The sequence below is a fragment of the Symphalangus syndactylus genome, chromosome 18, assembly GCF_028878055.3.
Source record: "Symphalangus syndactylus isolate Jambi chromosome 18, NHGRI_mSymSyn1-v2.1_pri, whole genome shotgun sequence".
Classification (NCBI taxonomy): domain Eukaryota; kingdom Metazoa; phylum Chordata; class Mammalia; order Primates; family Hylobatidae; genus Symphalangus; species Symphalangus syndactylus.
Window position 1 is genome coordinate 68,098,632 of NC_072440.2, and position 27,960 is coordinate 68,126,591.

General features: G+C 50.6%; 1 protein-coding gene and 1 non-coding gene across 5 annotated transcripts; both read right to left on the reverse strand.

The window, feature by feature from the left end:
* Positions 1–418: 418 nt before the first annotated feature.
* Positions 419–27,959, reverse strand: SEC14L2 (SEC14 like lipid binding 2). 4 transcript variants are annotated; one of them, XM_055251745.2, is made up of 13 exons: positions 27,074–27,091; positions 25,237–25,312; positions 23,086–23,158; positions 18,899–18,942; positions 18,134–18,193; positions 17,685–17,873; positions 16,010–16,105; positions 15,806–15,866; positions 14,620–14,703; positions 9,456–9,562; positions 9,234–9,373; positions 8,918–9,087; positions 419–2,772 (listed from the first exon to the last, which is right to left on the reverse strand). In XM_055251745.2, the coding sequence occupies exons 2-13, from the start codon at positions 25,300–25,302 to the stop codon at positions 2,642–2,644; spliced, it is 1,221 nt and encodes a 406-aa protein (XP_055107720.1). In that variant the 5' UTR covers positions 25,303–25,312; positions 27,074–27,091; the 3' UTR covers positions 419–2,641. The 4 variants fall into 4 exon arrangements, with proteins under 4 accessions (XP_055107720.1, XP_055107721.1, XP_055107722.1 ...); XM_055251746.2 differs by lacking the exons at positions 23,086–23,158; positions 27,074–27,091 and adding an exon at positions 27,774–27,959; XM_055251747.2 differs by lacking the exons at positions 23,086–23,158; positions 25,237–25,312; positions 27,074–27,091 and adding an exon at positions 27,774–27,951.
* LOC129468682 (U6 spliceosomal RNA) lies at positions 4,182–4,286 on the reverse strand. Its single transcript, XR_008652763.1, has one exon. It is a non-coding gene; the product is annotated as a U6 spliceosomal RNA (small nuclear RNA).
* Position 27,960: the final 1 nt, after the last annotated feature.

Sequence of the window (27,960 nt, forward strand, 5' to 3'; positions counted from 1 at the left end):
GTGAACGGTGAGCCCCTGGAAGGTGGGTGCCTGGACTCTGGAGTCCCTTCTCAGCAGTTGCCACGTATAACTAGGAAGCACTCGCATCTAACTGGATCAGTATGTCCCCAGAATGAGCCTCTTGGGGACAGGATGTTGGATGAATTAATTAACCAATGAATGAATCGGACAAAGGAGACAGAGTTGGGGTTAGTGATTACAACAGGAGGAAGCCTTCCCCCGCTGGACCACAGTTTACCTAGGTGAGCAATGTGTGCACTTCACTAAGTCTCTGTGACTCCTTGGCGGGTATAATTGAGCGGCGATGGAGACAATCCTGGGTTCAAATCCTAGCTATGCCGCCTACTGGCTTTTAGCCTCCCTGAGCCCCAGTTCCCACGTCTGCAAAAAAATGAGAGTAGCCAACATTGACGAGCACTTACTTATACCAAGCTCTTAAGCGCTTTGCACGGCTTATTTCCTTTAATCTTTGTAACAACCCAAAGTATAATAGTAAGCACAGGGTTTTTGCGTGATACCCGGTAGGCCTCATTAAGAATTAGCTCTTACTTTCATCAAAGGTAGGGAAAATGAGTAACACTGGCTCCCTATTGAGGCCCCCGCTGGCTCCCTACTGAGGCCCCCGCTTTCAGCCCTAGGCGCCTCTGTCTTGTAGGGCTGTATAGGACAGTCCCGTCAGCAGTTACCTCAAGCGGAGCTGGGCTTGTAGGTTGGGGAGGGTGGTTCGTGGGAGAAAAGTTGGCGGGGAACGCAGCGGTCTCCTGCCCCTGAAACACCGGCAATGCTGGCGTGGAATTATTAGACAGTCCCTAAAACCACGTGATCGCTGCTCCTCCACCTCCCTCTCACTCTGGGCCCAATGCTAGCTCCGCAGGCGCTCGCCCGGACTCACACTTGGTTCGCACGGGCTGCGCTGCACGTACTGATCAGCTGGCGGGGCAGGGCCTCCGCCCTCACTGTGAAGGCGATCAGGAGCATCCTTAGTGCCCTGATCAAAGATGGCGGAAGACAACCCACTAGCTGGGCCAATCAGAAGGCAAGCTGGACGTGGCCCCTTGGGAAAGCTCACGCTAGAGAGCCGAAGAGGCTTTCTGCGCATGCGCCCTACCTATTGGCGTGAAAAGGCTGTTGGGTCTCTGAGGCCGTCTAAGTTTGGGCCTCTTGAGTGAGAGGCAGCGAGGAGCCAAGCGGTGGGCGTTGAATTTCACTCCCTGCGCACTGAACGTTGCTTTATTTATTGGTTAATTTTCCTAACAGCGTTGTAAACGCAGGCCGGGATGTCCTGAGCGTTCTGGCAGAGGCCCGTGCAGCCTCGGCCCCTTCCGGTCCGCTCTAGCCCGGCCTTTGCCCCGAGCTCCCTCAGCTTTGCAAGATGAGCGTCCCAGGCGGGGCCGGGGCCTGGCTCTAAGGGAAAGGCGTGCCCGCCAGGTCTGGGGCCGCCTTCCCATGTTCTGTGCAGCCCAGCACCTGTGGTTCGTTGGCGGGGCTCGTGGGATTGGGGTAAGGGCTGTGGTTTCGAGGCCGTCTGTGGCCGTCCCCAGCCCCTGGTCTGCGAGACGCCGGCCCCGCCTTTGGGCGGCCTCCTGCCTGGGGGGGTCCAGGCCTGGCCACGCCGACCGGCACCTGAACTCCCTGCACGCGTTGCTGCCTCCCACAGAAATGGAACTGCTTGGTAAGAGCTTGCTCAGGCCAGTCAGGAGGCGGGTTGGCGGGCACCGCGGATCACTCAGACTGGCAAACACCCTCTCCCAGTGCTGCTCTCTTGATCCCACTTAGCATTTTTGTCTCGGGGTTGCTCACATGGAGGACTGCTTGGTGAGAGGCTGGTAGCACTGAAAGGACACTGGACGATCTGCTTTTAGCATTCACTCCCACCCCCAACCTCCCTGGCCCTCCCTGCAGCTGTGATCCCTGGGGGTCATTCCCCTTGCGCTTTGTTTGCATGGAGAACAGCAGGTGGGTACCCGAAGTCCCAGGAGGCTCTGAGTCATTGACAATCATTAGTAATCAAAGAGGCAGGCCGTATGGCCCAGGAGTTGCCAAAGTCTCAAAGTGAGGGAGAGGCCAGCCTGTCTACCCGAGTGGGAAGACGTGTGCTGACTCAGGCCACCTCCTGAGACCTGGGAAAAGCCAAAAGCTACCCCAGCCTCAGTGCTAAAAAGTTTGGAAGAGTTTCTGATCCCCAGCGTAACTCTAGCAACCAGCTACCCTGCTACCCCTCATTGCGATCTAAACTTACATGTTCATTTAGGAGCAAGTTTCTCCCCGGCAGCTGACTTCCCTGAAGTGTTAAGTCCCAATCTTTCACTCTTTTCTAATTTTTTTCCCTGCTGCCACCCTGTGGTACCCGCCTCCCCGCCCCCAGCTTCGCTGTCCCTGGACAGGTGAAGTTGGCACACTTTACAGGACAGACAGATCCTATCACGATGGCCAGCCAGCTCCTGGGGACTCCTTAGGTATTTGAGAGACAAGGAGACCCACTCCAGTCACTCTTCCTCTGCCTAACTGAAATGAAAGCTCCTGAGGTCTGTCCTCCAGCCCAGTTTCTTTGGGCTTCAGGGTTGTGCGAAAATGACTGCTACAAGGGGTAGAAATTGACAGGGAGACACTGAGGGGGCCAGGCCTGCTGTAGGAGAAGGTGTTATTTCGGGGTGCCTGCCCCTAGCTGTTTCATCTTCTCTTCTGAGGCTTTGTCTGGAAGCAGGACCTCCACAGTGAAATTGACCTTCTTGGCATGAATGAAGCTGTAGGTGTTGTCAAACCGCAGGACATCTGAGGGGAGGCAGAAACCAGACAGACATTCAGGCAGTTCTGGCAAAGGGCTTGGGGACAGTGATTTTTTTTGATGTTTAGTGACTGAGCAAGGCAGTGTGGCAGGTCATGGGGATGAAGGTAGCCTAGGTAATGATCCTTGACCTTCTGAAACTTAATCTAGCGGGGTTGACAAGACATTCATGGAGAGAAAAAAATAGGCAGAACATGCCAAGTGCCAGATGAGTGACAGAGACCATCTCATCTGTACCAGCTTGGAAGAAGAGGGCCTGGTAGACTGAAATCATGTGAAACCCTTTTTAGAGGACTTAGAGCTTGAACTGGACTTTGAAAGGAGGGAGAAGAATTAGCAGCAGCAGTAGCAGTTGTAATAGTAACAATACTAGCTGTGTGTCGCAGCACTGGGTTGGTAATCTATATGTTATCTCACTCTTTACCCTAACTCTATGAGTTCAGCAGTAGTCCTGTTTTATATCTGATAAAAAGGAGGTGGTGTGACTCTGGTGCCACACAGTGAGGAAATGACAGAGCTGGAGTTTCCCTCTGGTCCACATTGCTGCGTTTGTTCTGCCTGACTTGGACCCTGGAAAACCTGGCCCTGTTCAATTTCTGACAAAAGGTAAAATGTGCAAACTTTCTGAACCAGGAATTTATCCTGCAAAAGGGTAAATGGACAGAGATGCTCGTTGCATCCCTATTTGTAATAATAAGAGATTGGGAAAACTCAAATGTTCATCAAAGGAGAATTGCTTCAACAATTTTATATTGTAATCCATATGATAGAATACTGATATATTTTTTAAAAAAGAGGTTAGCTCCACAGAAGTGACAGGAAACTGTCCACAATGTGTCCTGAGGCCAAAACAAGTTGCAGAACAGTATGTAGACAGTTTGTAACATTTTTTTTTTTTTTTTTTGAGACAGAGTCTCGCTCTGTCGCCCGGGCTGGAGTGCAGTGGCGCAATCTCGGCTCACTGCAAGCTCCGCCTCCCGGGTTCACGCCATTCTCCTGCCTCAGCCTCCGAGTAGCTGGGACTACAGGCGCCCGCCACCGCGCCCGGCTAATTTTTTGTATTTTTTAATAGAGACGGGGTTTCACCGTGGTCTCGATCTCCTGACCTCGTGATCCGACCGCCTCGGCCTCCCAAAGTGCTGGGATTACAAGCGTGAGCCACCGCGCCCGGCCGACAGTTTGTAACATTTTTGTAAACACATAGGTAAAAATACTTTTGGCCTTACTGCTTTGTCTGTTTAGACTCCCAGATTCTCTGATGATACCACTCTGGTGCTTGTCCTAATGGGAAAGTTTCCTCAAATCCTGTGATGAGTTTGACAGTTTCAAAATTCCTTCAAACATACAGTGAATGACAGACAATTCCTGTGAATATATGTGTGTGTGTGTGTATGTCCTGTTTTCTGTTTATTTAAGACAACCTGATTGTCATCCTCGCGCAGGGGCCATGCTAATTTCTGTATTGTTTCAATTTTAGTGTATGTGCTGACAAAGCGAGCACTGTATGCCCTGTTTATTATGGAAACATGTAATGCTTCTAGATGGAAGATATTTGATAGGATAATAGACATTAGCAGTGGTTTCCTCTGGAAAGAGAAAATGGGCATGCACTTGGCAGAGAAAGCTTCCACACTTTGGCAGAGGAACAGGCTGCTTTTAATCTAACCCTGTTTCTTTGAGAAGTTGTTCCATTTCAGCCAAACACCCCTTCAGGAGAACTGAATGTGAAAACAAAAACACTAGCTCTGCCCCATCCCTACCCTGGTCTTCTGTCACTGTTCCAAGCAAGAAAAAAAATATCCTGTATTTAATCCTAAGACTTAAACTTTTCCTGACCCTGGACAAAATGCATAGTTTAGACAAAGGGTAGACACACCACCCACTCTTTCCTCATGGTGTAAGGTGTTAGTCATCTATTTTTCCCCTGTACTAGAGGTCTTTCAGAGCCAATAGTCCCTCTGGCAAGAGTGAAGCTTCATCTCTGCCCTGGATGATAGAGCCTTAGCAACCAGAATCAACCATGCTGGAGGAGAGGTCCTTTGCATTCGCTGGACCAAGTACTAGGTCGATAATGACCCTGCCTAGCAAGATACTTGGCCTCAGAAACAAGAAAGGGGTTGATCAGAGAGCCACAGGCCAGAGGGACGTGGAGTCACTGCAGCTCCAGAGTCTCCATGGTTCATTTTGACACTAATCATAGACTCACAGAGCCCCCAGACACCCTCCAGGATAAGGCTCCTTAACTTTAGTTGGGTAACTGACCCCCTTGAGAATCTGATGAAAGTGCACAATTTGGCCGGGTGCGGTGACTCACGCCTGTAATCCCAGCACTTTGGGAGGCTGAGGTGGGTGGATCACCTGAGGCCGGGAGTTCAAGACCAGCCTAACAAACATGGAGAAACCCCATCTCTACTAAAAATACAAAATTAGCCAGACGTGGTGGCACATGCCTGTAATCCCAGCTACTTGGGAGGCTGAGGCAGGAGAATCACTTGAACCTGGGAGGTGAAGGTTGCAGTGAGCCAAGATCGAGCCATTACATTCCAGCCTGGGCAACAAGAGCGAAACTCTGTCTCAAAAAAAAAAGAAAGAAAAGAAAGAAAAAGAAAGCACACAATTTTAGATTTCCTGGAGCCCACTGTAGAACCTCTGGGGCCATGGTTCCCAATAGGAAAGGTACAACCTTACCCTCTCATTCATGTATTGAAAAAATACATATTCTAAATTAGTTCCCTTTTATATCTCTTTTCTATTACCATAGGAGAGTATATTGATTTTTAAATTATGTGTGTAGGTAGGATGGGTTATATTATCAGGATATAATATTCAGAATTTATGTATTTTGAATTTCACTTCAGAATAGTAAAGGGGACATTTTAGACACTGTTTGCTGTAAAGAGGAAGTGTTTGGTCTTTATGATTTAGAACCACTGCTCTGGGGGACCCCAGATTAAGATCTGCTCTGGTCTACTCCTCTCTTTTTATTGTTGTTGTTGTTTTGAGACAGAGTCTTTCTCTGTCACCCAGGCTGGAGGGCAGTGGTGCAATCTTGGCTCACTGCAACCTCCGCCTCCCAGGTTCAAGCAATTCTCATGCCAAATAGCTGGGATTACCAGCATGTGCCACCACACTCAGCTTATTTTTGTATTTTTTAGTAGAGACGGGGTTTTGCCATGTTGGCCAGGCTGGTCTCGAACTCCTGGCCTCAAGTGATCCACCCACCTTGACCTCCCAAAATGCTGGCATTAGAGGCATGAGCCACCACGCCCGGCCATCACTTCTGTCATTTTAAGGAGAAGGAAAACCAAACCTAATAGAGACACTTGCTGAAAACACTGGGAGAGTCATTGACAAAGCTGGACTCAGAAACCAGGCCTCCTGGTGCCTGGCTGGGCTCTTTTCACCACAGCACTGCTGACCTTTTCTACAGTGTTTCCAGTCTTCTGACCACATTGTGCACTTCTAGTGGACAAAGTCCAGATCTTTCTTTGGGAATCTTTTCATTCCTAGTTGAGTATTCTATACTCAGTAGGCCCTTGGTAAATATTAGATGAGAAAACAAAAGCGAAATCAATTCAAACTTTGGTTCTCCTCCTCGGTAATTTAGTGCACTGGGATAAGGACCAGAGAAGCCTGGGGAAGGTTAATGTGCTCTTGCCATTGGAGGCTGGCACAGTTTTAATTTCTCCACTGGATGACTGTTCTGCTTTCCAGGGGTCTCCTGGTTCTCCAAGGGCGTTGCCCTCCCACAGATGAGCTTGCAAGCTAATACTGGGTTCTCTGTGGGCTCACATCTAACCTTAGCTGTGGCGCCGGGTAACAGCTGATTCCAATTTCATTGTCTTTGTACCTGGGAAGGGCGAACGGATCCTGTGGCCTGCCTCTGCTCCTCATGGGAATGGGCAAGGAGCAGATCCCAGACAAGATCCTGCAGGCAGGTAAAGGTTCTGGTTGGGAATGTATCCAAAAGGAGCTAAAATGAATTTGGGGGTTTGCAAGCCCAAGCCTGATTATGTTAAAAGGTTCATGTTCCCTTCTTGGGCAGTGTCCTTCAGATACTAAAGAGAAGATAGAGGAGTAATGGGCAGATGCTGGAAAATGGTTTGGGGCTCTCCTACTGGCTCTGTGACCGTGGGTCAATTACTTCCCTGGTCTGGGATTCCACACTCTGTGTCACATCCAGGACAGTCAATGGCCAAGAGGTTCTGGATCAGGACTCTAGAATTCTCTGGTGTCTTCTGTCTTGATGTCTACACAAGCTACTTCGTGGGAGAACATCCCTTCTCTATGCCTCAGCTTCCCCATCCATTAAAAAATAATTCAAGGCTGGGCATGGTGGCTCATGCTGGTAATCTCAGCACTTTGGGAGGCCAAGGCAGGAGGGTCGCTTGAGCCCAGGAGTTCGAGACCAGCCTGGGCAACACAGCGATACCTCGTCTCTACTAAAAACAAAGAAACAGACAAAAAAATTCAAGCTATATGTATTAAGTGCTTTCTCCTCTGTGGGTGACACTGTCTGGGCTGGTGCTAAGCTTTGTTCTTGCTGAAGCACACAGTATACGCCTTCTCCCCCAGGACCCAGCTGCTCACTAAGAAGAATATTCCGCCTCCCCCAGGAGCTATGTGGTACCACAGAGCATCTGTGAGGAGGGGGCGGTGGAGATGAAGGGTGCCTGGGATGTGAGGAAGGAGGCAAAATCTCAGGTTGGGTGACGGTGTGGACAAGCAGAGAGGCCAAGACATCTGTGAGGCTAGTTCAGATCTCCTAGTAGTGCTGGTACTGTCGTAGAAATGGGGCACAGGGCTTCTCCCATCTCCCGGCATTGTCTCCAGGATGGCCCTTCTCCCACAGGCCTCATCCTAAGAATAATAGTGGTGATTGTAGTGCATTGAGTGCTTGCTCTATGCCAGGCATTATGCTAAGTGCCTCACAGAACTTATCACATCAAATCATCAGGTATCCCTGTGAGACACCCCCAGTGTAGCAGTCCGGAAACCGAAGCTTAGGTTTTGTCACTTGCCGAAGGCCATGGAGCTAGCCTTTAGTCAAGTCCAGCTCAGCTCTGATGATAAAGCCTTTGCTCTCATTGATTTTCCATTGGCTCTGACAAAAAGAAACTGGAGATTTGATTGTGGGTGTTGGGGGTGTAGGTATGGTTTTTCTGCTTATAAATGTAATATTAATACGTAGTCATCATAAAATATATTTGCAGAAATACTGGAAAAATGAAAGCCCTCCATAAACATCCTATCACCCCAGAGATAACCACTGTTAGAGTTAGCATAAATTTCCCCAGAATTCTTTTCTGTGTACACACTTCCTTAACCACAGTGAGTACATACCATACATGCTGTGTTTCATGCTTATTTAACATGTCCCAGACACTTTACATGTCAGTTTATTCTCTTTAACATTGTATGGATGGACTGCAATTTACTTAACAGACCTTATCATGGTCATATGGTTTACTGCCAGTTTCCCAGGCTACCGGGAATATCCTTGTTCCTATATCTTTGTGTATTTGTGTATTTCTGCAGGATAAATTTTCACAAGTAGAATTGCTGAGTCAAGGGGAATTTTAATGGTATTACAAAGTTAAGAGAGATTAAGCACCTTTTCCAGTGTCTGTTTCCCATTCTTATATTCTTGTGTAAACTGCCTGCTCATAGTCTGTGTCCGTTCTTTGGTCAGCCGGGAGATGAGTGAAACTCAGGGGTGAAGGCTGGACTTTTGAGCACTCCGCTTACCTTGTGATCCCATGCCCACCCAGACAGTTCTGTCTCTGTGACCTCTGGGAAGGAGCATCCCCAAGAAATATCTGTCCAGTCACAGACCCAGTTAGACCTGGACCAGAAAGCAGACGTGTTGAACCCCTGTGATTGCCTAGGACTGTGACTCACCCATACCTAGGAGTATGAGATCGAAGTCCCAGCCTGCTGTTAACCAGCTGGGTCACCATAAACAAGTCTCCAAGTCTAGATTTCTTCATCTATACGAGGAGAGGATTGAACTGATGGCATTCCACTTCTAGTTCTAACACTCAGAGCCAAAAATCCATGGAGGAAGAGGAACCTCACAGGCAGAAAGCTGGACATGGGGCTTCAAGGCATTGCCAAGGCAGAGATACTTACAGATGCCGGGATCACTGCAGGTGAGGGTCCCATCTTCAGGGACCAGGTGGGAGTTGTACCTCTGGTTGGGCAGCACCTCTGTCATCTCCCCTGCCCGCTGCCTCTCCCCCATCTTGGTCTTCAGGAAAATCCCAAAACCAACATCCGCTCCATCTGACATAAACTGCCACCTGCAGGGGACATCACCAGTTTAGACATAATTTTGTCTGTGTGTGCCCTCTCCGGGATCCTGGCACCAGGGCTTCTCCTATTCCAGCCCACCTATCAGGACCTATAGATGAAAGCTCGGGTCTCCTGGAAGGGCCCAGGCCCCTACCTGAGGACACAGCCAGGGAAGAGGATCTCATACTCCACTTGGTGGGAGGAGCCACGGGAAATCTGCACGCTGTGTTCATACTGCTGTTTCACCTGGTCTCGCACATAATACTTCTTGGGGATATCACCCCCATAGTTGATCTAGAAGCATGGCATGGAGTGAACTGGAATGTGCATTTGAGCCAGGCATCCCTGTTCACTTCCAGCCTCTGGCGGCTCATACCTTGGATTTGCACTTGGGGTTTCCATCAGGGTCAGTCATGGTGCCCCCATACTCCACAGGCACCTGGTCAGGGCTGATATGTTTCAGTAAAACCTCCTTCCAATTTGCTGGCAGGACAGGGAAGGAAGGATAAAGATGTATCTCAACGCTAGGTAAGATTTCGCCATAACCCTAGTGGTCTACACTAAAGAGGCAGAAAAAACCCATCCATCGCACCCCACAACACCCCGCCTCAAATTCCTTCATTAGGAGCACAAAGTGCATGCATAGTACTGCAGGGGGTTCAGTAGGAGCCAGAGGATGGCTCTGCCCCAGGCCAGAAATCGAGACCCTGGTTCCTGTCCTCGTGTCTGAACAGCCAAGTGACCTTATTTTTGCCCTGCCTGGTTACGGTGGGAGTGAAATGAACTAAGTACCTGAGAAGGCTTTTTTGTTTGAGACAGAGTCTCACCCTGTTGCCTAGGCTGGAGTACAGTGGCGCAATCTTGGATCACTGCAACCTCTGCAACCTCCGCCTCCCGGGTTTAAGTGATTCTTCCACCTCAGCCTCCTGAGTAGCTGGGACTACAGGCGCCCGCCACCACATCCGGCTAATTTTTTGTATTTTTAGTAGAGACAGAGTTTCACCATGTTGGCCAGGCTGGTCTCAAACTCCTGACCTCAGATGATCCACCCACCTCGGCCTCCCAAAATGCTGGGTTTACAGGCATGAGCCACTGCGCCCGGCCGAGAGGGCTTTTTAAACCATAAAGTGCCTTACACATGTGAGAGTATGTTATCACCCTAGGGAGGTGATGCACTGAAGTACAGCAGGAGGGGGGACAAAGAAAGGGAAGAAGGACATTCCATGCAGAGGAAACAGCACGTGTGGCGAGCAGGAAGGCCTGAATGCACATACTCTGTCCTGATTAGACTGAACATTGTGAGGGTAGAATTATGTGTCTTTCCCCCACCTTCCCCTACAGCTAAGTCGTGACTTAATAAGTAAATGCATCTCTGTAGAGTCACCCCTTAAATGGATTCTTGGCTTTACCCCAGCCACCATTTCACTTCTGCTCCTATTGTTTTCAGCTGTTGAGCCACCAGTAATTTGGCTCTTTTTTTTTTTTTTCTTTTTATACCCAAGCTCCTTCCTGTCTAGGAGAGTTTGGCTCTAGCACAGCCAGTGCTAAGAACCACTTCTGCACCAATCCAAATTCATAAATATCAGCCAGGTACAATATTTTGATACTAAAACCTGCCCATGCCTACTATATAGAGCATATATAGGCAGCAGCTCCAGGCCCTGGGGTACAAGCCAGTGTCATGCTGGCTGGAGACCCATAGAAACTGTCCAGAGTCTGCCAGCCCTCAGATTTTTAGGGACCAAAGACCATGCAACTGCTGGGAACACAGTGTCGGTGGTCTTGGGGTGATTTAATCTGCACTGCTAAGCTCCAGTGACCAGCCCGAGTGAATTTCCCCCCTCTGTTGAAGATTCTGTATCTTCCCAGCCTGAGGTAGGTTTGGTTGAAAGAGTTTTAGGTGTGGGTAGGGGAACAGACTGAACCTCCTACAGAGCTCTGCTGCCAGGAAACCAAACCGTCTCATGCCCATGGTGGGTGGTAGCAGCAGAAAAAACAAAAATCATAAAAACCTCTTGCTCAGCTTTTATAGTTCTTCCCCCAGTCCAGCTGGAGAGTTGGGATAAGGCCAGGAGGATTCTTCTCGTCTTACAGAGAGAATAACCGAGGCAACAAAAAGCAGAGAGCTGGCTGGGTGCAGTGGCTCATGCCTGTAATCCCAGTGATTTGGGAGGCCGAGGCAGGAGGATTGCTTGATCGCAGGAGTTCGAGATCAACCTAGGCAACATAGTGAGCTCCCGTCTCTACCAAAAATAAAAATTTAAGCTGGCTGTAGTCCCAGCTGCTCAGGAGACTGAGGTGGGATGATCATTTGAGCCCAGAAGGTTGAGGCTGCAGTAAGCTGTGATCACGCCACTGTACTCCAGCCTGAGCAACAGAGCAAGACTCCCTCAAAGAAGAAAAAAGAATGCTTTTGTGGGGACCTAAATTTAAAAAAGAAAAAAAAAAAACAGCTTGAGCTTGTTGCTGCCAGAGCTAAGTCTGGAACCCAGAAGTCCTACACTTCCCTGACGAGTTCACTTCACTCCCCAGGTCTCACTAGCACACATTTGGAAAATCTCCACTTCTGATGTGTCACCAAAAGATGAACATTGTGAAGCCTTCAGAATCCCTCTTACCTACCCCCCAAGTTCAGTGCCATAGGTGGCATTCACCCTTTCATGAGCCTGTCCCAATATACCTTTTTGTTTTGTTTTTGAAACAGTGTCTCACCATGTTTCCCAGGCTGGTCTCAAACTCTTGTGCTCAAGTGGTCCTCCTGCCTCAGCCTCCTGAGTAGCTGGGATTACAGGTGTGAGCCACCACACCTGGATGCCCAATCTACCTTTCTAGCCTTTCTCCCTCCACTCCACTTCAGCAAAACTGAACTCTGCCTGTCCCTGGCTGGTTTGATGCCTGTGTGTCCTCTTTGCTGGGTTTTGGGTCACACTTTCCCTTGTGCCTTGATGTTGCCCCTACTTCCCTGCATATCCATTCCCTGTTGACTTGCTTCTCTGCCAACCTCGTTAATCACTTCTTCTCAGTCTCCCTGGTGGGTTCGCTTTCTCTGCCTGCTGTTGACCTCGGATGTTCTCCAGGGTTCCGCCTCTGTTCCTCCACAGGCAGTCTTACGTACTGACAAGGTTTTAGCTGCTGCTGTTATTTGATAACTCCCAAATCTCCAGACCAGAGTTTTCTCCTAAGCTTCAAACTCAGGTATTCCCAACATTTTTATATCTCACAGACTCCTCAAGCTCAACTTCAAGCTTTTTTGTTTTCCCCAGTTGAACTAATGCATCACCATCTCTCAGTCACCTCTGCCAGACACCAGGAGCTCATTCCAGATTTCTTTCTCCCTTACTTCCTACATCTAGTCGATTGAGTTCTGCTGTTTTACTTCCTATATAAGTTTTTTTTTTTTTTTTTTTGAGACAGGGTTTCACTCTGTTGCCCAGGCTGGAGTGCAGTGGCACCAATCACGACTCACCGCAGCCTCAAACTCCTGGGCTAAGTGATCCTCCCACCTCACCCTCCGAAGTAGCTGGGACTACAGGCACACACCACCACACCTGGCTAATTTTTGTATTTTTTGTAGAGATGGAGTTTCACCATGTTGCCCAGGCTGATCTGGAATTCCTGGGCTCAAGCGATCCACCCACCTGGGCCTCCCAAACACTCACAAAGTGTTTGGGATTATGGGCCTGAGCCACTGCACCTGGCCTTAAGTAATTCTTAAATCCATCCTCTCCTCTCTATCCCTATTGCCACTTCCCCGATTCAGGCTTGCAACACCTCTTGCATGGACTGTGACAACAGTGTGCCGAGATTGCACCACTGCACTCCAGCCTAGGCAACAGAGACTCTGTCTCAAAAAAAAAAAAGGGGGGGGTCCCTTGAAGGTCTTTTGGCCTCTCTGGGAAGGCAGACACAAACAAATCTATAGCCTCCCTAGTAGCTGGTATGTGCCACTATGCACAGCTAATTTTTTACTTTTTTTTGTAGAGACAGAGGCTCGTGCAAACTGGTAGCCTTCGCAATCTTGCTAGTACTGTGTCTCGGTTTAAAATCTGTGATACTCTCCTGCTGAAAACTCCTCTGATACCCAGTGGCCTGTAGAGTCATATCCCAGCTTCTCAACCTAGTGCCCTGGATTCTCTGGGGCCTGACTCCTGGTTCCCTCTCCAGCCTCATACCTTGTCACACCCTGCCTCACATTCTATAACAGCTGCCTCTGCCATGCTATGTAAGGTCTTTGTTCAATGCTCTTCTTTCTGCCAAGCAACGTCCTGCCTTGCTCCATCTGGCAGACTCTTACTCATTCCATAGCACGCAGCTTAGGTAGGCATCACCCCCTTCCTAGCTCAGGTGGAGTGCTCCCATGCACTTTGTGGTTTCCCCTTCCGTACATTTGCCTTAGCATGCTGATAGATTTGTTTGTGTCTGCCTTCCTAGAGAGGCCAAAAGACCTTCAAAGGACCCTTTTTTTTTTTTTTTTTTTGAGACGGAGTCTCTGTTGCCTAGGCTGGAGTGCAGTGGCACAATCTCGGCTCACTGCAACCCTCCACCTCCTGGGTTCAAGCAATTCTCCTGCCTCAGCCTCCCAAGTAGCTGGGATTACAGGTGCCCACCACGATGCCTGGCTAAGTTTTCTATTTTTAGCAGAGATGGGGTTTCACCACGCTGGCCAGGCTGGTCTCGAACTCCTGAGCTCAAGCGATCCGCCTGCCTTGGCCTCCCAAAGTGCTGGGATTACAGGCATGAGCCACCGCACCCGGCCAGGGCTCTGTCTTATTCATCTTTGTAGTCTTGGCACTAGCTCGGGCCTGGCACATACTATGTGCTTATCAAATGAAGCTGCTCCTAGTTTTCCCCAACTGAAAGCAACCTTGCTCCTGCAACTTCTGTGGCACCCTCTCTATGACTATTCTACTGTCTTTTCTAGTTTATATCATAGCTTTCTCTCTCTAGGTCTTTTTTTAAAAAACAAGGTCTTGCTCTATTGCCCAGGCTGGAGTGCAGTGGCACGATCATAGCTAACTGCAGCCTTGAACTCCTGGGCTCAAGGGATCTTCCTGCCTAAGCCTCCAAATAGCTAAGACTACAAGTGTATGCCACTACGCCCAGCTATTTTGTATTTTTTAGTAAAGACAGGGTCTCGCTTTGTTGCCCAGGTTGGTCTTGAGCTCCTGGCCTCAAGTGATCCTTTCACCTCAGCCTCCCAGTGTTGGGATTACAGGCATGAGCCACTGCACCCAGCCTCTCTTTCTAGGTCTTCTGTCTCCTGTTATACTGTGAGTTCCTTGAGGGCAAAGACTGGAGTTTCATTCATCTTTGAATCTACAATAATGGACCCAGTGCTTGCTTCTAGAGTGTCTGAGAGAAAGAGTTCTTAGGAAAACAGACAAAGGCACTAGCTCCGCCCCAGCTTGTTCCTGGGTCCCACTGCTCCCAAACTAGCAGAGGGAGCTTTCACCCTGGTGGCTACGGCCACACCCCTAAAGCTGGACCCGATTTAGGCTACAGACCATCCTTTGGGGTTGAGAACAGTCTGGACCACTTACCTCCCAGGACCATGATCTTCTTACGAGTGTCCTCACTCAGGAAGGGTTTGATGAGGTTATAGGCCACAGGAAACAGTTTGGGGGCTGGAACAGAGACCAGATAATGTGAGGCTGGGAGCAGTGCCCAGTCTGTCCCTAACAGCATCCTCTGCAGCACCTCCTACCCTCCCACCAGCCCATGCTGGGCCACATGTTCCCTAGGGCTGTGGAGCCCACATAGGCAGCCCAGGGTGTGTAGCTCAGCATGGGCATCTTTGAGGTCCAGCCTTCCCATCTTTATAGTGGATATAATCAAATGGTCTCTTCCTATCTCATCAGGCTGGGTGGCTCAAAGGAGGTCATAAATACTGAAAGCTCTGTGAGTTGTAAAGTAGTCTGCGTATGGGAAGGGCAGTCTTCTTTTTATTTTATTTTTTTGAGACAGTCTTGCTCTGTCACCCAGGCTGGAGTGCAGTGGCACAATCATAGCTCACTGCAGCCTTTAATTCCTGGGCTCAAGCAATGCTCTTGCCTCAGCCTCGGTGAGCTCTCAGCTCACTGCATCCTCCACCTCCTGGGTTCAAGTGATTTTTGTGCTTCAGCCACCTGAGTAGCTGGGACTACAGGTGTGGGCCACCACGCCCAGCTAATTTCCATATTTTTCGCAGAGATGGGGTTTTGCTATATTGGCCAGGCTGGTCTTGAACTCCTGGCCTCAAGTGATCTGCCCACCTCAGCCTCCCAAAGGGATTACAGGAGTGAGCCACTGCACCCAGCCCTATTTTTATGTTTTTGAGACGGAGACTTGCTCTGTCGCCCAGGCTGGAGTGCAGTGGCACAATCATAGCTCACTTCAGCCTTAAACTCCTGGGCTCAAGCAATGCTCTTGCCTCAGCCTTTTGAGAAACTGGAACTACAGGCATGCACCACCATACCCAGCTCATTTCCTTAACTTTTTTATAGAGATGAGGTCTTGCTGTGTTACCCAGGCTGGTCTCAAACTCCTGGGCTCAAGAGAGCCTCCTGCCTTGGCCTCCCAAAGTGCTGGGGTTACAGGCATGAGCCAGCACACTAGCAGGGGCAGCAGTCTTCTGAACATGTCCTCAGACCCCCTCTTTTGGCTCACTGTTTGACCCTCCGTCTGCCCCAGTCATGTTTTTGACCCCTGTTTTCCATCTGGCTTTATCACAAGAAATTCCCAACTTACCTTTAACAACAAAAAGACGCTTCAGTGTTTCAGGATAATTTTCCTCAAACATGCAGAGGAACTGTGGAAACAAAATAACTCTTGATTCCAGCAGGCTCAGAATCTGCCCCCATCACCTTACCCATCCCATAGGACAGCCTAGCAGAGGGGCCCACTCCTCCTCCCCTTCCCTCTGTCCCCTTCCTCCCCACCCCTGCCCCTCACCTCTCCATAGGCCTCCACAGCAGGCTTCCAGAGATGCTTGAGGCCAAGCCCCTCGCAGTCATAAATTATGGTGATGGTCTCCACCTTCTTCCCTAACTGCAGGGAACAGAGAGCAGGAAGTCTTGTCAGGCTGTCCTACTTCAGAAGCCCACTCCAGTCCAGGGCAAATGATTGCACTGTGCACCCACAGAGCAACCAGAGCTAGTTAGGGCCAGACCTAGAGTTTTCCAAATTGAGATAATTACCCCAGGCCAGAATTGTGGTCTAGGCGAGTCACTCTTCCTGCCCAGGTCTCTATGAATCCAGTACATGACTGGGTGGATCTAGATGACATCTGAGATGGCTTTGGTTCTGCAGTTTGGCCCGATGGCCTCCCCCTTCCTGAGTCACTGTGTGGTCTGTGCACGGTACCCGTAGAGCCACTTACGCCCGAGGACAGATGTTCTGTGCACCCTGAACCCTCAGGGGTGCATCCACATCTAATCCTTCCTGCATCCCCAGCTCCGCAGGGTCTCTGCGCACAGTAGGCTCTCTGTCAACATTTGCAGATGAGTGTGGAAATGTTCCTAGACTTTATGACACCATTTCACTGGATCTTTACAACTGCTGAGAGGAGGGCAGGAGGGAAGTGGCAGCTCCTGCTTATTCTTCAGTCTTTTTCTCAGTAAGGGAATCAGCTCTCTTTATCTTTTTTGATGCAGGGTCTAGCGCTGTTGCCCAGGCTGGAGTGCAGTGGTGCGATCACGGCTCACTGCAGCCTCGACTTCCCAAGTTCAAGTGATCCTCCCACCTCAGCCTCCCTAGTAGCTGGTATGTGCCACTATGCACAGCTAATTTTTTACTTTTTTTTGTAGAGAGAGGCTCTTGCCATGTTGCGCAGGCTGGTCTTGAACTCCTGGGCTCAATCTGCCCACCTCAGCCTCCCAAAGTTCTGGGATTACAGGCATGAGCCACCACACCCAGACATCCTTATCTTTTTTAAATACAGAATTAGAGAAGCAAGAATCTGAGATCCTCTGTACCAGTGGTACCCAAATACTTGCTCAAGGATGGGTTGGTCCACAATAAGATTTCACTGGGTCCCCAGATAAATCAGAAAAATAACAATAATGTAGTGAGTTTTTTATGAAGCTAAATTTATTCAATTTAAAGGACTCCTTTTTTTTTTTTTTTTTTGAGATGGAGTCTGTTGCCCAGGCTGGAGTGCAGTGGCACGATCTTGGCTCACTGCAGCTTCCTAAAGGACTGCTTTATAATCTGAGATTATTGCCATTCTTATAGTTTTGGGTGTTAATGATGGCAACAATAGATGGTCATTGTTTTAAAGTCCTTATATGGCAAAATAGACATTTGGGAATATTCTAAAACTTGGAAATGTCACTGGTCTAGGAAATCCCAAAGCCTGGGCCTCGGCCAGGTCCAGTGGCTCACACCTGTAATCCCAGCACTTTGGGAGTCCGAGGTGGGTGGATCACTTAAGGTCAGGAGTTCAAGACCAGCCTGGCCAACATGATGAAACCCCGTCTCTACTAAAAAAGTTTTAAAAATTAAAAAAAAAAAAAAAAGTCTGGGCCTTCGCCCTGAAGCTGTGCTTATATTCCTGTGTGACATCCCTGCTTCTGCTGGAATGCCTCTGCTGTCGTCAACTTGTTTCTAGCCACGGTGGTCCACTCACCTTTGTGGTCTGGCAGGCACACTCCTGCAGAAGCAGCTCACACTCCCGCATCTTGGTCCTGAGCAGGTCCTGTTTGGAGGCTGAGAACAGCAGACCCTTGGCATCCAGAGGTCCAATTATGTCGTACCAGACTGGGCAGCCATCCAGGTCATAGCCACACATACCCCCTGACAGATACTGTTGGATCACCTGGGCAAAGACACAGAGGAGCCGCCTGGTCAGCAGGCATCCATACCTTGCTTGGACCACAGGGCCTTACTCCAGGTTCATCAGTATCTTTCTCTACATCCCTCCCCTGGGTAGCAACAGATGCCCGTTCTGGAGACCATCAGGGCTCAGTGGGCATTGTCAGACCTTTCCTCTAAGGATCCAAATCCAGTGGATCCAGGACCCAGGTTGTGGGTCTGAAAGGCCTAGCATAGGGATGAGGTGGGATAATTTGTGCTCACCTCTGGAGGCTGCCAGCTAATGATGTTGTCAATGTCCTTTTGCTTTCGGAACTCCACATGCTACAAAGATACAATGGGGAAATTTTTAAAAGGAGGGATGGACAGCCGGGCATGGTGGTTCACACCTGTAATCCCAGCACTTCGGGAGGCCAAGGCAGGTGGATCACTTGAGGCCAGGAGTTCAAAACCAGCCTGGCCAACATGGCAAAATCCCGTCCCTACTAAAAATGGAAAAATTAGCCAGCTGTGGTGGTGCGTGCCTGTAATCCCAGCTACTCAGGTGGCTGAGGCATGAAATCACTTGAACCCGGGAGGCGGAGGTTGCAGTAAGCCGAGATCGCGCCACTGCTGCACTCCAGCCTGGGTGACAGAGCGAGACTCTGTCTCCAAAAATAAAAAAAAAATAAAACAAAAAGCAGGGATAGTGGGGGAGGTTTAATAGGCATGTAGCAATAAGCGACAGCATGAATGGACCACCAGATCATAAGTGGTCACCCGAAGGCATTAGGCAGGAATGGAAGAAAAGGCCCTGCCTGTTTTAGAGGTCTTAGCAGAACAGATTATCATTCTTGGCTGGCCCAGAGCTATGAAAGCCTGTGTTGTCAGGGAAGGGAATGCAGTTTGTCCCAGAGGGATAAGGCAACAGTGGTTGGCTAATACTCAAAGCCAAAAGCTGTGATTGGGATGGGAGGTGCGGCAAAAGAAGTCCACGCGAGGAGTGATTCTGATGGGGAGGAACTGAGGCAACAGCCAAATGTGTCTCACCTTCCGGAGCATGGCCTCCGACTTCTGCAGGTCGAAGCTTCTCGCTGTAACAGGGAAATAGTTCTGGTCACGGTTAGGTTAGCAGGACTGGGTGTCCAAGGATGGGGAGATTCCCATATTCCCACGATAGGGCCAGTTCCTCTCAGTCATCTCTCCAGCTAACCCTCAGACCATCCCACAAGCAGAAGCTAACATGAGAGCCTTTACTGAGAACTTCTGGGGCACCACAGGCCCCAGGTTTGTGAGGAGAGCAGGTCAAAGTTCAGGGCAGCTGGGGGCAGCCATTGTAACTTCAGGGTCAAAAGAGTTTTACTCCAGTGGTTATAATCAAGTTAAAGGTCTTCCCTCCTCTCAGTGAAAATGAACCCTGGATCCTCTTATCATTTGGCCTTCCCCCTTGCACAAAGTTTATCTCCTCCACAGTCTCACATCCAATCCTGAGACCTTGACACCACAGTTCAAAGATGAACATACCAGCCTGGGCAATACAGTGAGACCCCGTCTCTCCAAAAAAAAAAAAAAAAACTAATTAGCTACAGGTGGTGGCATGTGCCTCTAGTCCCAGCTACTTGGGAGGCTGAGGTGGGAGGATTGCTGGAGCCTGGGAGGTGGAGGTTGCAGTGAGCTGAGATCTCGCTACTATTCTCCAGCCTGGGTGACACAGCGAGATCCCGTCCCAAGAAAAACAAAAAACAAAGATGAATATAGCTGCCCCTGTAATCTGTGGCAGAGCTGGCAGAACATCCCAGTGGGATAGAGGGGTTGATGAGCCTCCACCCAACCTTGTCATGTCCTCAAAGGGCCCACACATTCCCTAAAGCCACACAAAGGGCCTGCCTCCCAGGGCTCCTGACAAGTTTCAGAATTCAGTTTCAGCTGGGTCACCTCTTTACGCATGATGCCCCCAAAGTTGTCCTGCTCAAGCTTGAACACAAAGACCTCACTGACCCCCAAGACCACTTGCTCCAGGTAATCATAGCTGCAATTTGCACTCAGCTGATTGCTACTGAGTTGAGATTCATTTCAGAGACACTCAGAGAGTAGGATTGCCTCCTTAGCCTCATGCAACACTTCCAAGACTGGAAAATTCTGTGCTGTCACCCTGCATCTCCCCTACCATCGTGCTGCCCATCCTTAGAGCCTTTACGAAGCCCCACAGCTTGGTCTGAAGTCCATGCAAATAACTTCCCTTTGAGTGTTTTCCAATTTTCCAGAGCCCCCTCAGAGTGTGCTCTAAGAGCCACGCAGAGTCCCAAGTGTTGTCTAAGAACTTTCTTTTTCTTTTCTTTCTTCTTCTTTTTTTTTTTTTTTTTTTTTTTTTTTTTTTTTGAGACAGAGTTTCGCTCTTGTCATCCAGGCTGGAGTGCAATGGCGCAATCTCGGCTCACTGCAACCTCTGCCTCCCGGGTTCAAGCGATTCTGCTGCCTCAGCCTCCTGATTAGCTGGGATTACAGGCACATGCCACCACATCCAGCTAATTTTTGTATTTTTAGTAGAGACGGGGTTTCACCACGTTGCCCAGGCTGGTCTCAAACTCCTGACCTCAGGTGATCCACCCGCCTGGGCCTCCAAAGTGCTGGGATTACAGGCATGAGCCATTGCGCCCAGCCTAAGAACTTTCTTGGCAACAGGCACACCCTTAACTCAGGTGGAGCTTATAGGCACTGAAACCCCCAAATCCTTTTCACCTGTGCCACTGCTAAGCCTCCATTGCATACGTGGAGAGGAGAGACCTTAGATCCTTCCCTATCAAATTTCTTCTTGTTACAGTCAACTTCAGTCCATCCTTTGAAGAGTTTTGAGATCCAGGTTCTGATCAATTTTGCCATCTGACCTATGAACTGTCCCTCCCAGTTGTATGCCTCTGTTGATTTGGCATCTAGATTTGCTGACAGCCGTGGAACCTGGGCCAGACAGGCTGCCCTCTGGACTGTCACCGGTCCCTTAACCATTGCTCTCTGGGAGTGCCAAGCACATTCCCTGACTCTGTCGTTATGAAAATCAGTCCCTTCTCCCTGGCCCATAGGCTCCCTCAAGAGATTTGACCAATGCCACACCCATCACAGGTGCTGGACACATCCTGGCAGAACTGAATCTCACCCTTTTTTGTGTGCTGCCGTGGCAGCATGGGACAGCTTTTAGAGGAATATCTTCTGGGTTTGCATCCCAGCTCTTCATTTCTCTACTTGACCTTGGATAAGATACTGTACATCTCTGACCAAATCATCTGATAAGCTAGAAACACTTGGAAGATGCAAGGCACTGTCCTCTCATGATGGGGGAGCTGGGCCATGAAAATGAGAATCTTCCATAGGAAGGACACCACTATTGTGAGAAGAACCCTTATCTTAGGGAACAGGAGTGGTGGCGAACTGTGAGCCCCTTATCTTGGGGAGGCTGTCTAGTTAACCCTTATCTGCCAAGGCCCAACATCCAGCATCTTCTGTGAGGGCTCTCCCAGAGTTGCCACCTGCTCCTGGCAGTACCACACCTGAGGCTTCCCCGTGCCTGCTTGAGGCCTCTCCAAGCTCCTGCTGCCCTGGTCAGGGGCAACTCAAAGCATGGCTTGGGGCACTGCAAGAACCCAGCTCAGGAGCAGCTGTCTGGGTGGTGGTGGTTCATTCATTCCCTAGACCTGTAAAATGCAGAGACTCAGACCCGCTCTGCCTCCCTCCCAGGGCCTCCACCACTTCCTTGTTTTATCCTGCTGTCTGATCCTTCTTGCTGGGGCACCCAGAGCTCAGCCTCAGTCAGGGGGAAGCAGAGGAGACTTGCAGACCTGCTCTCCATGCCTGGAAGCCAGCAGAAAACTGAAGCCCTCAGTGGAGAAAGGGAGGGAGAGGAGCCCCAAGCACACACCTAGGTTAGGGACAGACATTCTGCCGGTGTGTGGCTTTTATGAAAGGTCTTTGTCAGATTGAAGGAGAGAAAGAGAAAAGGCTTTTTTTTGTTTGTTTTGTTTTATTTTCTTTGAGACAGAATCTTGCTCTGTCGCCCAGGTTGGAATGCAGTGGTGCGATTATAGCTCACTATGGTCTCAAACTACTGGATTAAGCGACTTCCCACCTCAGCCTACTGAGTAGCTGGGACTATAGGTGCACGCCACCACACCCAGCTAATTTTTTTTTTTTTTAAGTAGAGGCAGGGTCTTGCTATATTGCCCAGGCTGGTCTTGAATTCCTGAGCTTAGGTGATCCTCCCACCTTGGTCTCCCAAAGTGCTGGGATTACAGGCATGAGCCACCACGCCAGGCCTTGGTTTTTTGTTGTTGTTTTTTGGGTTCTGGTTTTTTCTAAGGACAAAAAAAAAAAAAAAACCCAATTGAGATTCATATTAGGTTCTGACCAGGCCTGAGCTCCTGCCCAGGAAATGTGAGGCACAAATGAAATGCAGAGGAGACACTTCCTCTGTTGTAAGAGGCTGAGCTTGGCTTTAAGGAGCAGGGGTGGCTTCCTGGAAAGGATACTGGCCTGGAGTCTGGAGTCCTAGATTTCTGCCCTGATTCTGCTTCGCATTAACTGTGTAACTTCAGGTAAGTCCCCTCTCCTCTCTGAGCCTGTTTTCTCATCTGGCAAATGAGAATGACCACATTTCTTTGAATGACCGCCACTGTGAGGGGGTAAGTTGTGCCTGAAGTCTGAGGCTCCCCAGGAATTGGGAGACCAGCTGCCAAGACCCCTGGCTGGCCCCTGCCTCAGTAAGAGAGCTGTGTTGCTGTTCAGTGGCTCTCAGAAACCATGCTTCTCCCCCAAACAGCAGCTCCCTAGTCTGCTGGATCGTTTTGCAACTGGCCCTTTAAGAAGGCTACTCTCTTCCCACTCTCTCCACCCACCTGCTTCTAGCTGCAGCCCTTCAGCAAATGCTGGGCCAAAATTTCCTCCAGCCTGAACTGATTCCACTGCCACACCCACGCTGCCCCTCCACCCTCTCTGGGCGGTGGACTGGGGTGGGGGGATGGGATGGAAGCTTTTTGGGGAAAGGGGCAAGTGACACTTCCAGAGGCTCCTGGATGCATCTGCCCTCAGATGCTTATAAGCAGCCTCTCAGGAGCGTGCCAGCTCTATGAAATTTCTGGAAAGAAAAGGAAAATACATCTCTTCACCTGCCCCAAGACTCCTAGGGTATGCATGTGCATGTCTTTATGTGTCCATAAAGAAATAATAGGGCCAGTCACAATGGTGTGTACCTGTAGTCCAAGATACTCGGGAGGCTGAGATGGGAGGATCACTTGAGCCCAGGAGTTTGAGGCCAGCAAGACCCTGTTTCAAAAATAAAAATAGGCCAAGGCGGGCGGATCATGAGGTCAGGAATTCGAGACCAGGCTGGCCAACATGGTGAAACCCCGTCTGTACTAAAGATACAAAAAAAAAAAAAAAATTAGCCAGGCATGGTGGCACATGCCTGTAATCCCAGCTACTTGGGAGGCTGAGGTAGGAGAATCGCTCGAAACTGGGAGGTGGAGGTTGCAGTGAGCTGAGATCTCACCATTGCAGTCCAGCCTGGGTGACAGAGTGAGACTCCGTCTCAAAAATAATAAAAATAATAAAAAATAAAAATATAAAATAAAAATAATGGCCGGGTGTGGTGGCTCACGCCTGTAATCCTAGCACTTTGGGAGGCTGAGGTGGGCAGATCACCTGAGGTCAGGAGTTTGAGACCAGCCTGGCCAACATGGTGAAACCCTTAGCCGGCGTGGTGGTGGGAGCCTATAATCCCAGCTACTCAGGAGGCTGAGGCAGGAGAATTGCTTGAACCTGGGAGGCGGAGGTGGCAGTGAGCCGAGATTGCACCATTGCACTCCAGCCTGGGCAACAGAGCAAGACTCCATCTCTAAATAAATAAATAAATAAATCACTTGAGACCAGGAGTTCAAGGCAGCAGTGACCTATGATCATGCCCATTGCCTGGGCAGCAGAGTGAGACCCTGTCTCAAAAAAAAAATTTTAAATAATAGGGCATAATTTGTGCTTTAATATTTTAGGATATGATTCTACACCACACTTTGGGAGGCCAAGGCAGGCAGATAACTTGAGGCCGGGAGTTCGAGACCAGCCTGGCCAATGTGAAACCTAGGTCTCTACTTAAAAAAAAAAAAAAAAAAAAAAAAAGGTTACTTTTTTTTGAGACAGAGTCTCACTCTGTCACCTAGGCTGGACTGCAGTGGCATGATCTCGGCTCACTGCAAGCTCCACCTCCCGGGTTCATGCCATTCTCCTGCCTCAGCCTTCCAAGTAGCTGGGACTACAGGTGCCGGCCACCACGCCTGGCTAATTTTTGTATTTTTAGTAGAGACAGGGTTTCACTGTGTTAGCCAGGATGGTCTCGATCTCCTGACCTCGTTATCCACCCGCCTCAGCCTCCCAAAGTGCTGGGATTACAGGCGTGAGCCACTGTGCCTGGCCCACCTCCACTAATTTTTTTGTATTTTTAGTAGAGACGGGGTTTCACCATATTGGCCAGGCTGGTCTCAAACTCCGGACCTTGTGATCTGCCCACCTCGGCCTCCCAAAGTGCTGGGATTACAGGCATGAGCCACTGTGCCCAGCCTACTTTTATTTTTTTTGGGGACGGAGTCTTGCTCTGTCACCCAGGCTGGAGTGCAGTGGCGAAATCTTAGCTCACTGCAACCTCCACCTCCCAGGTTCAAGCGACCCTCCCACCTCAGCCTCCTGAGTAGCTGGGATTACAGGTGCCCGCCACCACGCCCGGCTAATTTTTGTATTTTTTAGTAGAGGTGGAGTTTCACCATGTCAGCCAGGCTGGGGAAGAGCTGGAACCAGGACCTGGGCTCTAGAGCCTGGTGGTGGTTTGAAGAGACTCTTGTCACCCTAGGTCAGGCTGTGCCCCTCAGGTTCCCCATGCACTGTGTCCCTCCCTCAAGTTGCCTAAACTGTGGTCTGCAGGGACCTGCCATCACACTAGGGCATAGCAGGGGCCAGGACTCTGGTTCTACACTTGGCTCTGCCTCCGACCACCCACATAGCTGGGGCCTTTCTCACTTTTTCTTCAGCCCATTTCCCCAACTCCATTAGCAGAGCAGATTTCTCCAGTAGATGGAAAAGGCTGTGGGCCAAGGGTCAGCCGACCTGGACTCTCCCCTTTTCTCTGCCTGCAGTTTGTTCACTGTGTGGCTTGGAACAAGTCACTTCACCTCTCTGAGCCTCAGTGTCTTTATCCACTAGGAGAGTTGAGCTTATGTCATTGCCAAGGGCCCTTTGGCGCTAAAGGTTGGACACTCCAGATGCCCCGATTGCCAAGGGCAGGGTTTTCAGAGGGTGCCATTCTGTTGCCCAGAACAAGCCCCTGCTCCAGCCTCCCGCAGCCCCTCTTCCCTCACCTCGGAGCCAACGCAGGAGAAAATAGTCATCGGGATTCGGCAGGGCTGGCAGCACATCCTGGACATTCTCCCGAAACTGTAGGGAGAGGCATCGGGGTGAGTGGTAGGGCCCACCCTGACTGCTGCCCTCTGCCCAGGACTCTCCACTGAGATCTTTGCTGGACCCCTCTTTTTTTTTTTTTTTTTTTTTTTGAGATAGTGTCTCGAACTGTTGCCCAGGCTGGAGTGCAGTGGCACGATCTCCGCTCACTGTAAGCTCTGCCTCCCAGGTTCACACCATTCTCCTGACTCAGCCTCTCGAGTAGCTGGGACTACAGGGGCCTGCCACCACGCCTGGCTAATTTTTTGTATTTTTGGTAGAGATGGGGTTTCACCATGTTAGCCAGGGTGGTCTTGATCTCCTGACCTCGTGATCCGCCCATCTCAGCCTCCCAAAGTGCTGGGATTACAGGCGTGAGCCCCCACGCCCAGCCAACTGGACCTCTCTTTAACATGGTTCAACTCTGCAGACACTAGCTGGGCACTCATGCTGCCTGGAGCACTGTCTTGTCAGGGGGTGCCAGGTAGTAGGGCAGGAAGTGGGAAGGGAGTGAGACACTGCCCCTGCCCCATAACAAGGGCTCCCACACACCAGTCTGGGGGCAGGCAGATGTGTTCCCAGCTAATCGTAATAGTAGGCACTCTGGTACAGACTACAGTAAAAGCTGTCAGTTTACCAAGCATTCCCTGTCGCCCAGCGCTGATCTTGGCACCGTAGCTAATTTACTCCTCACTCACAACCCGTAGAAGTGCTGTCCCCATTCTACAGACGAAGGAATTAAAGCTCAGAGAGGCTAAGTAACATGCCCAAGGTCAAACAGCTAGTCATTAGCAGAGCTGGGATGCAAACCCAGGTCTATCTGAGTCCAGAGCACACACTCTTTCCACCATGGTCTTCTGCCCCATGGAAGAGTGAGGAGTTTGCTGGGGAGCAGAGGGAAGAAAGAGGTGGTCTCACACGGCTTCCTATAAAACATGGCATTTGTGCTGGGCTTGAAGGACTTCAAAGGCAGCAGGGGGAGGGAGGTGGGCAACTCAGGTGGAGGGAGTGGTTCCAGTAGGGGAAGCCAGGAAGCGGGAAAGTGCAGGTAGTGCCAAACAAAGGAGGTGGACAGTGACCTCAAGGGACAGCCACACCTATCTCCAACCTCTCACTCCCTGGTAGGTGAACAGGCCCCCATATGCCCTCCCTGAGCCTCCTGCTCCCAGCCATTCACCTTTCCCTGGCCACTGACCTAGAGGGCAGTCCCAGAGAAGACGAATGAGGACTGGCCACCTCTGCCCCTTGCCTAGGTCAGCTAGGGACTCAGACCATCCCACCCTGCAAAGCAGCTCCCAGTGCACCAGGGAAACTGCTCCTCCAAACTGCAGGCATGAAGCTACCCCTCTCTAAGGACCCTAACCAGCCCCTGGTCTCCAGTTTAATCACCACCTAATCCCTTCTCTGCCTGACCTCTCCTGCGAGTCAGCAGTAAAATCTGAAGCCTCCCTGTCCAGCCTTCCTGGAATGGGGGAGGCCCAGCCTGGGACAAAGCCTTCATGGAGCTGGTGCCTCCCCACTGCTGCCAGTGGCAGAATACATCTGCCCCCACCCCACCTTTCCCAGCCGTGGAAAACTCCCCAGCTGTGGAGCCTCCAAATCTTGGGGCCAGATCCAATCGGCTCTTGCCCAGAGAAGAGCTGACCTCCTCACTCCCCAGGGGTGACAGAGAAGAGATTTAGTTGGTGAAGAGGAAGGTCCAGCCCTCGAACTGTTGCCCCCTCCTTGTCACAGGTGCCAAGGCAAAGCCAGCCTCACCTTCTTGCTTTCTGAGGAGCATAAACCTTAAGTCCTGAGCCAGGCAGGGGTCTGGGATGCAAGATAGGGGACGGCTGGTCTCAGCTCAAACTAACACCAACCCAGTGCGTCATGGGGGGAGCCTGGAAGTCACACATGGAGGTGTTCCCTTCAACATCATCTGGTCCAACCTCCTCATTCCATGGCCTCAAGGAGCAAAGAGAAGGGCAGGGTTTTGCCCAAGGTCGCACAGCGGCTTGGTGCCGGGGCAGGAGCTATCCAAGTCTCCCAAGGAGCTATCCAGAGCCCTTTCCATCGTGCCACTGCCCCTGCAAGAAGAAAGCCTCCCGGAAATGGGAGGAAACTTGGGCCCCTGCCCCTGCCCCTGCCCCAGGGTCCAGCTGCCAGTCCCGAGGATGAATGTTGCCTTTGTGCCCTCAGCGGCCTCCGGGGACTCACAAGCAACCACTTCTCCCCAGGTGGCACCGCCACGGCTGCTCGGAGCTTGGGCAGGGGGTGGCCAAACTTCCTGGGACCTTGAGGGTGGCAGAGGGAGGAAGGAGCCATCCGCGGGCGCGGGCCAGGCTGGGGCAGCCGTCTCTGCTCCCTCCGCCGCCCGCCACGGACCCTCGGCCCCCACCCAGCCCCATCCCTTCTCGCTGCCGCAGGAGGGCGAGGGCCACAGCCCGAGGCGGGAGCCCGGGCCAGGGCTAGGGCTCACCTTGGCCAATGCCTCCTTCTGCTTGGGGCTCAGATCGCCGACTCTGCCGCTCATCGTGGCTCAACCGCGGGGATGGGGTTTGCGGGCGGGAGGCGGCGGGTGCGGCAGCTGATGGAGCACAGACTCGTCCTCGCCGCCACCCGGAGTAAAGTCCCAGCCTTTTGCCCGGGCGCGGAGCTGGCAGCCA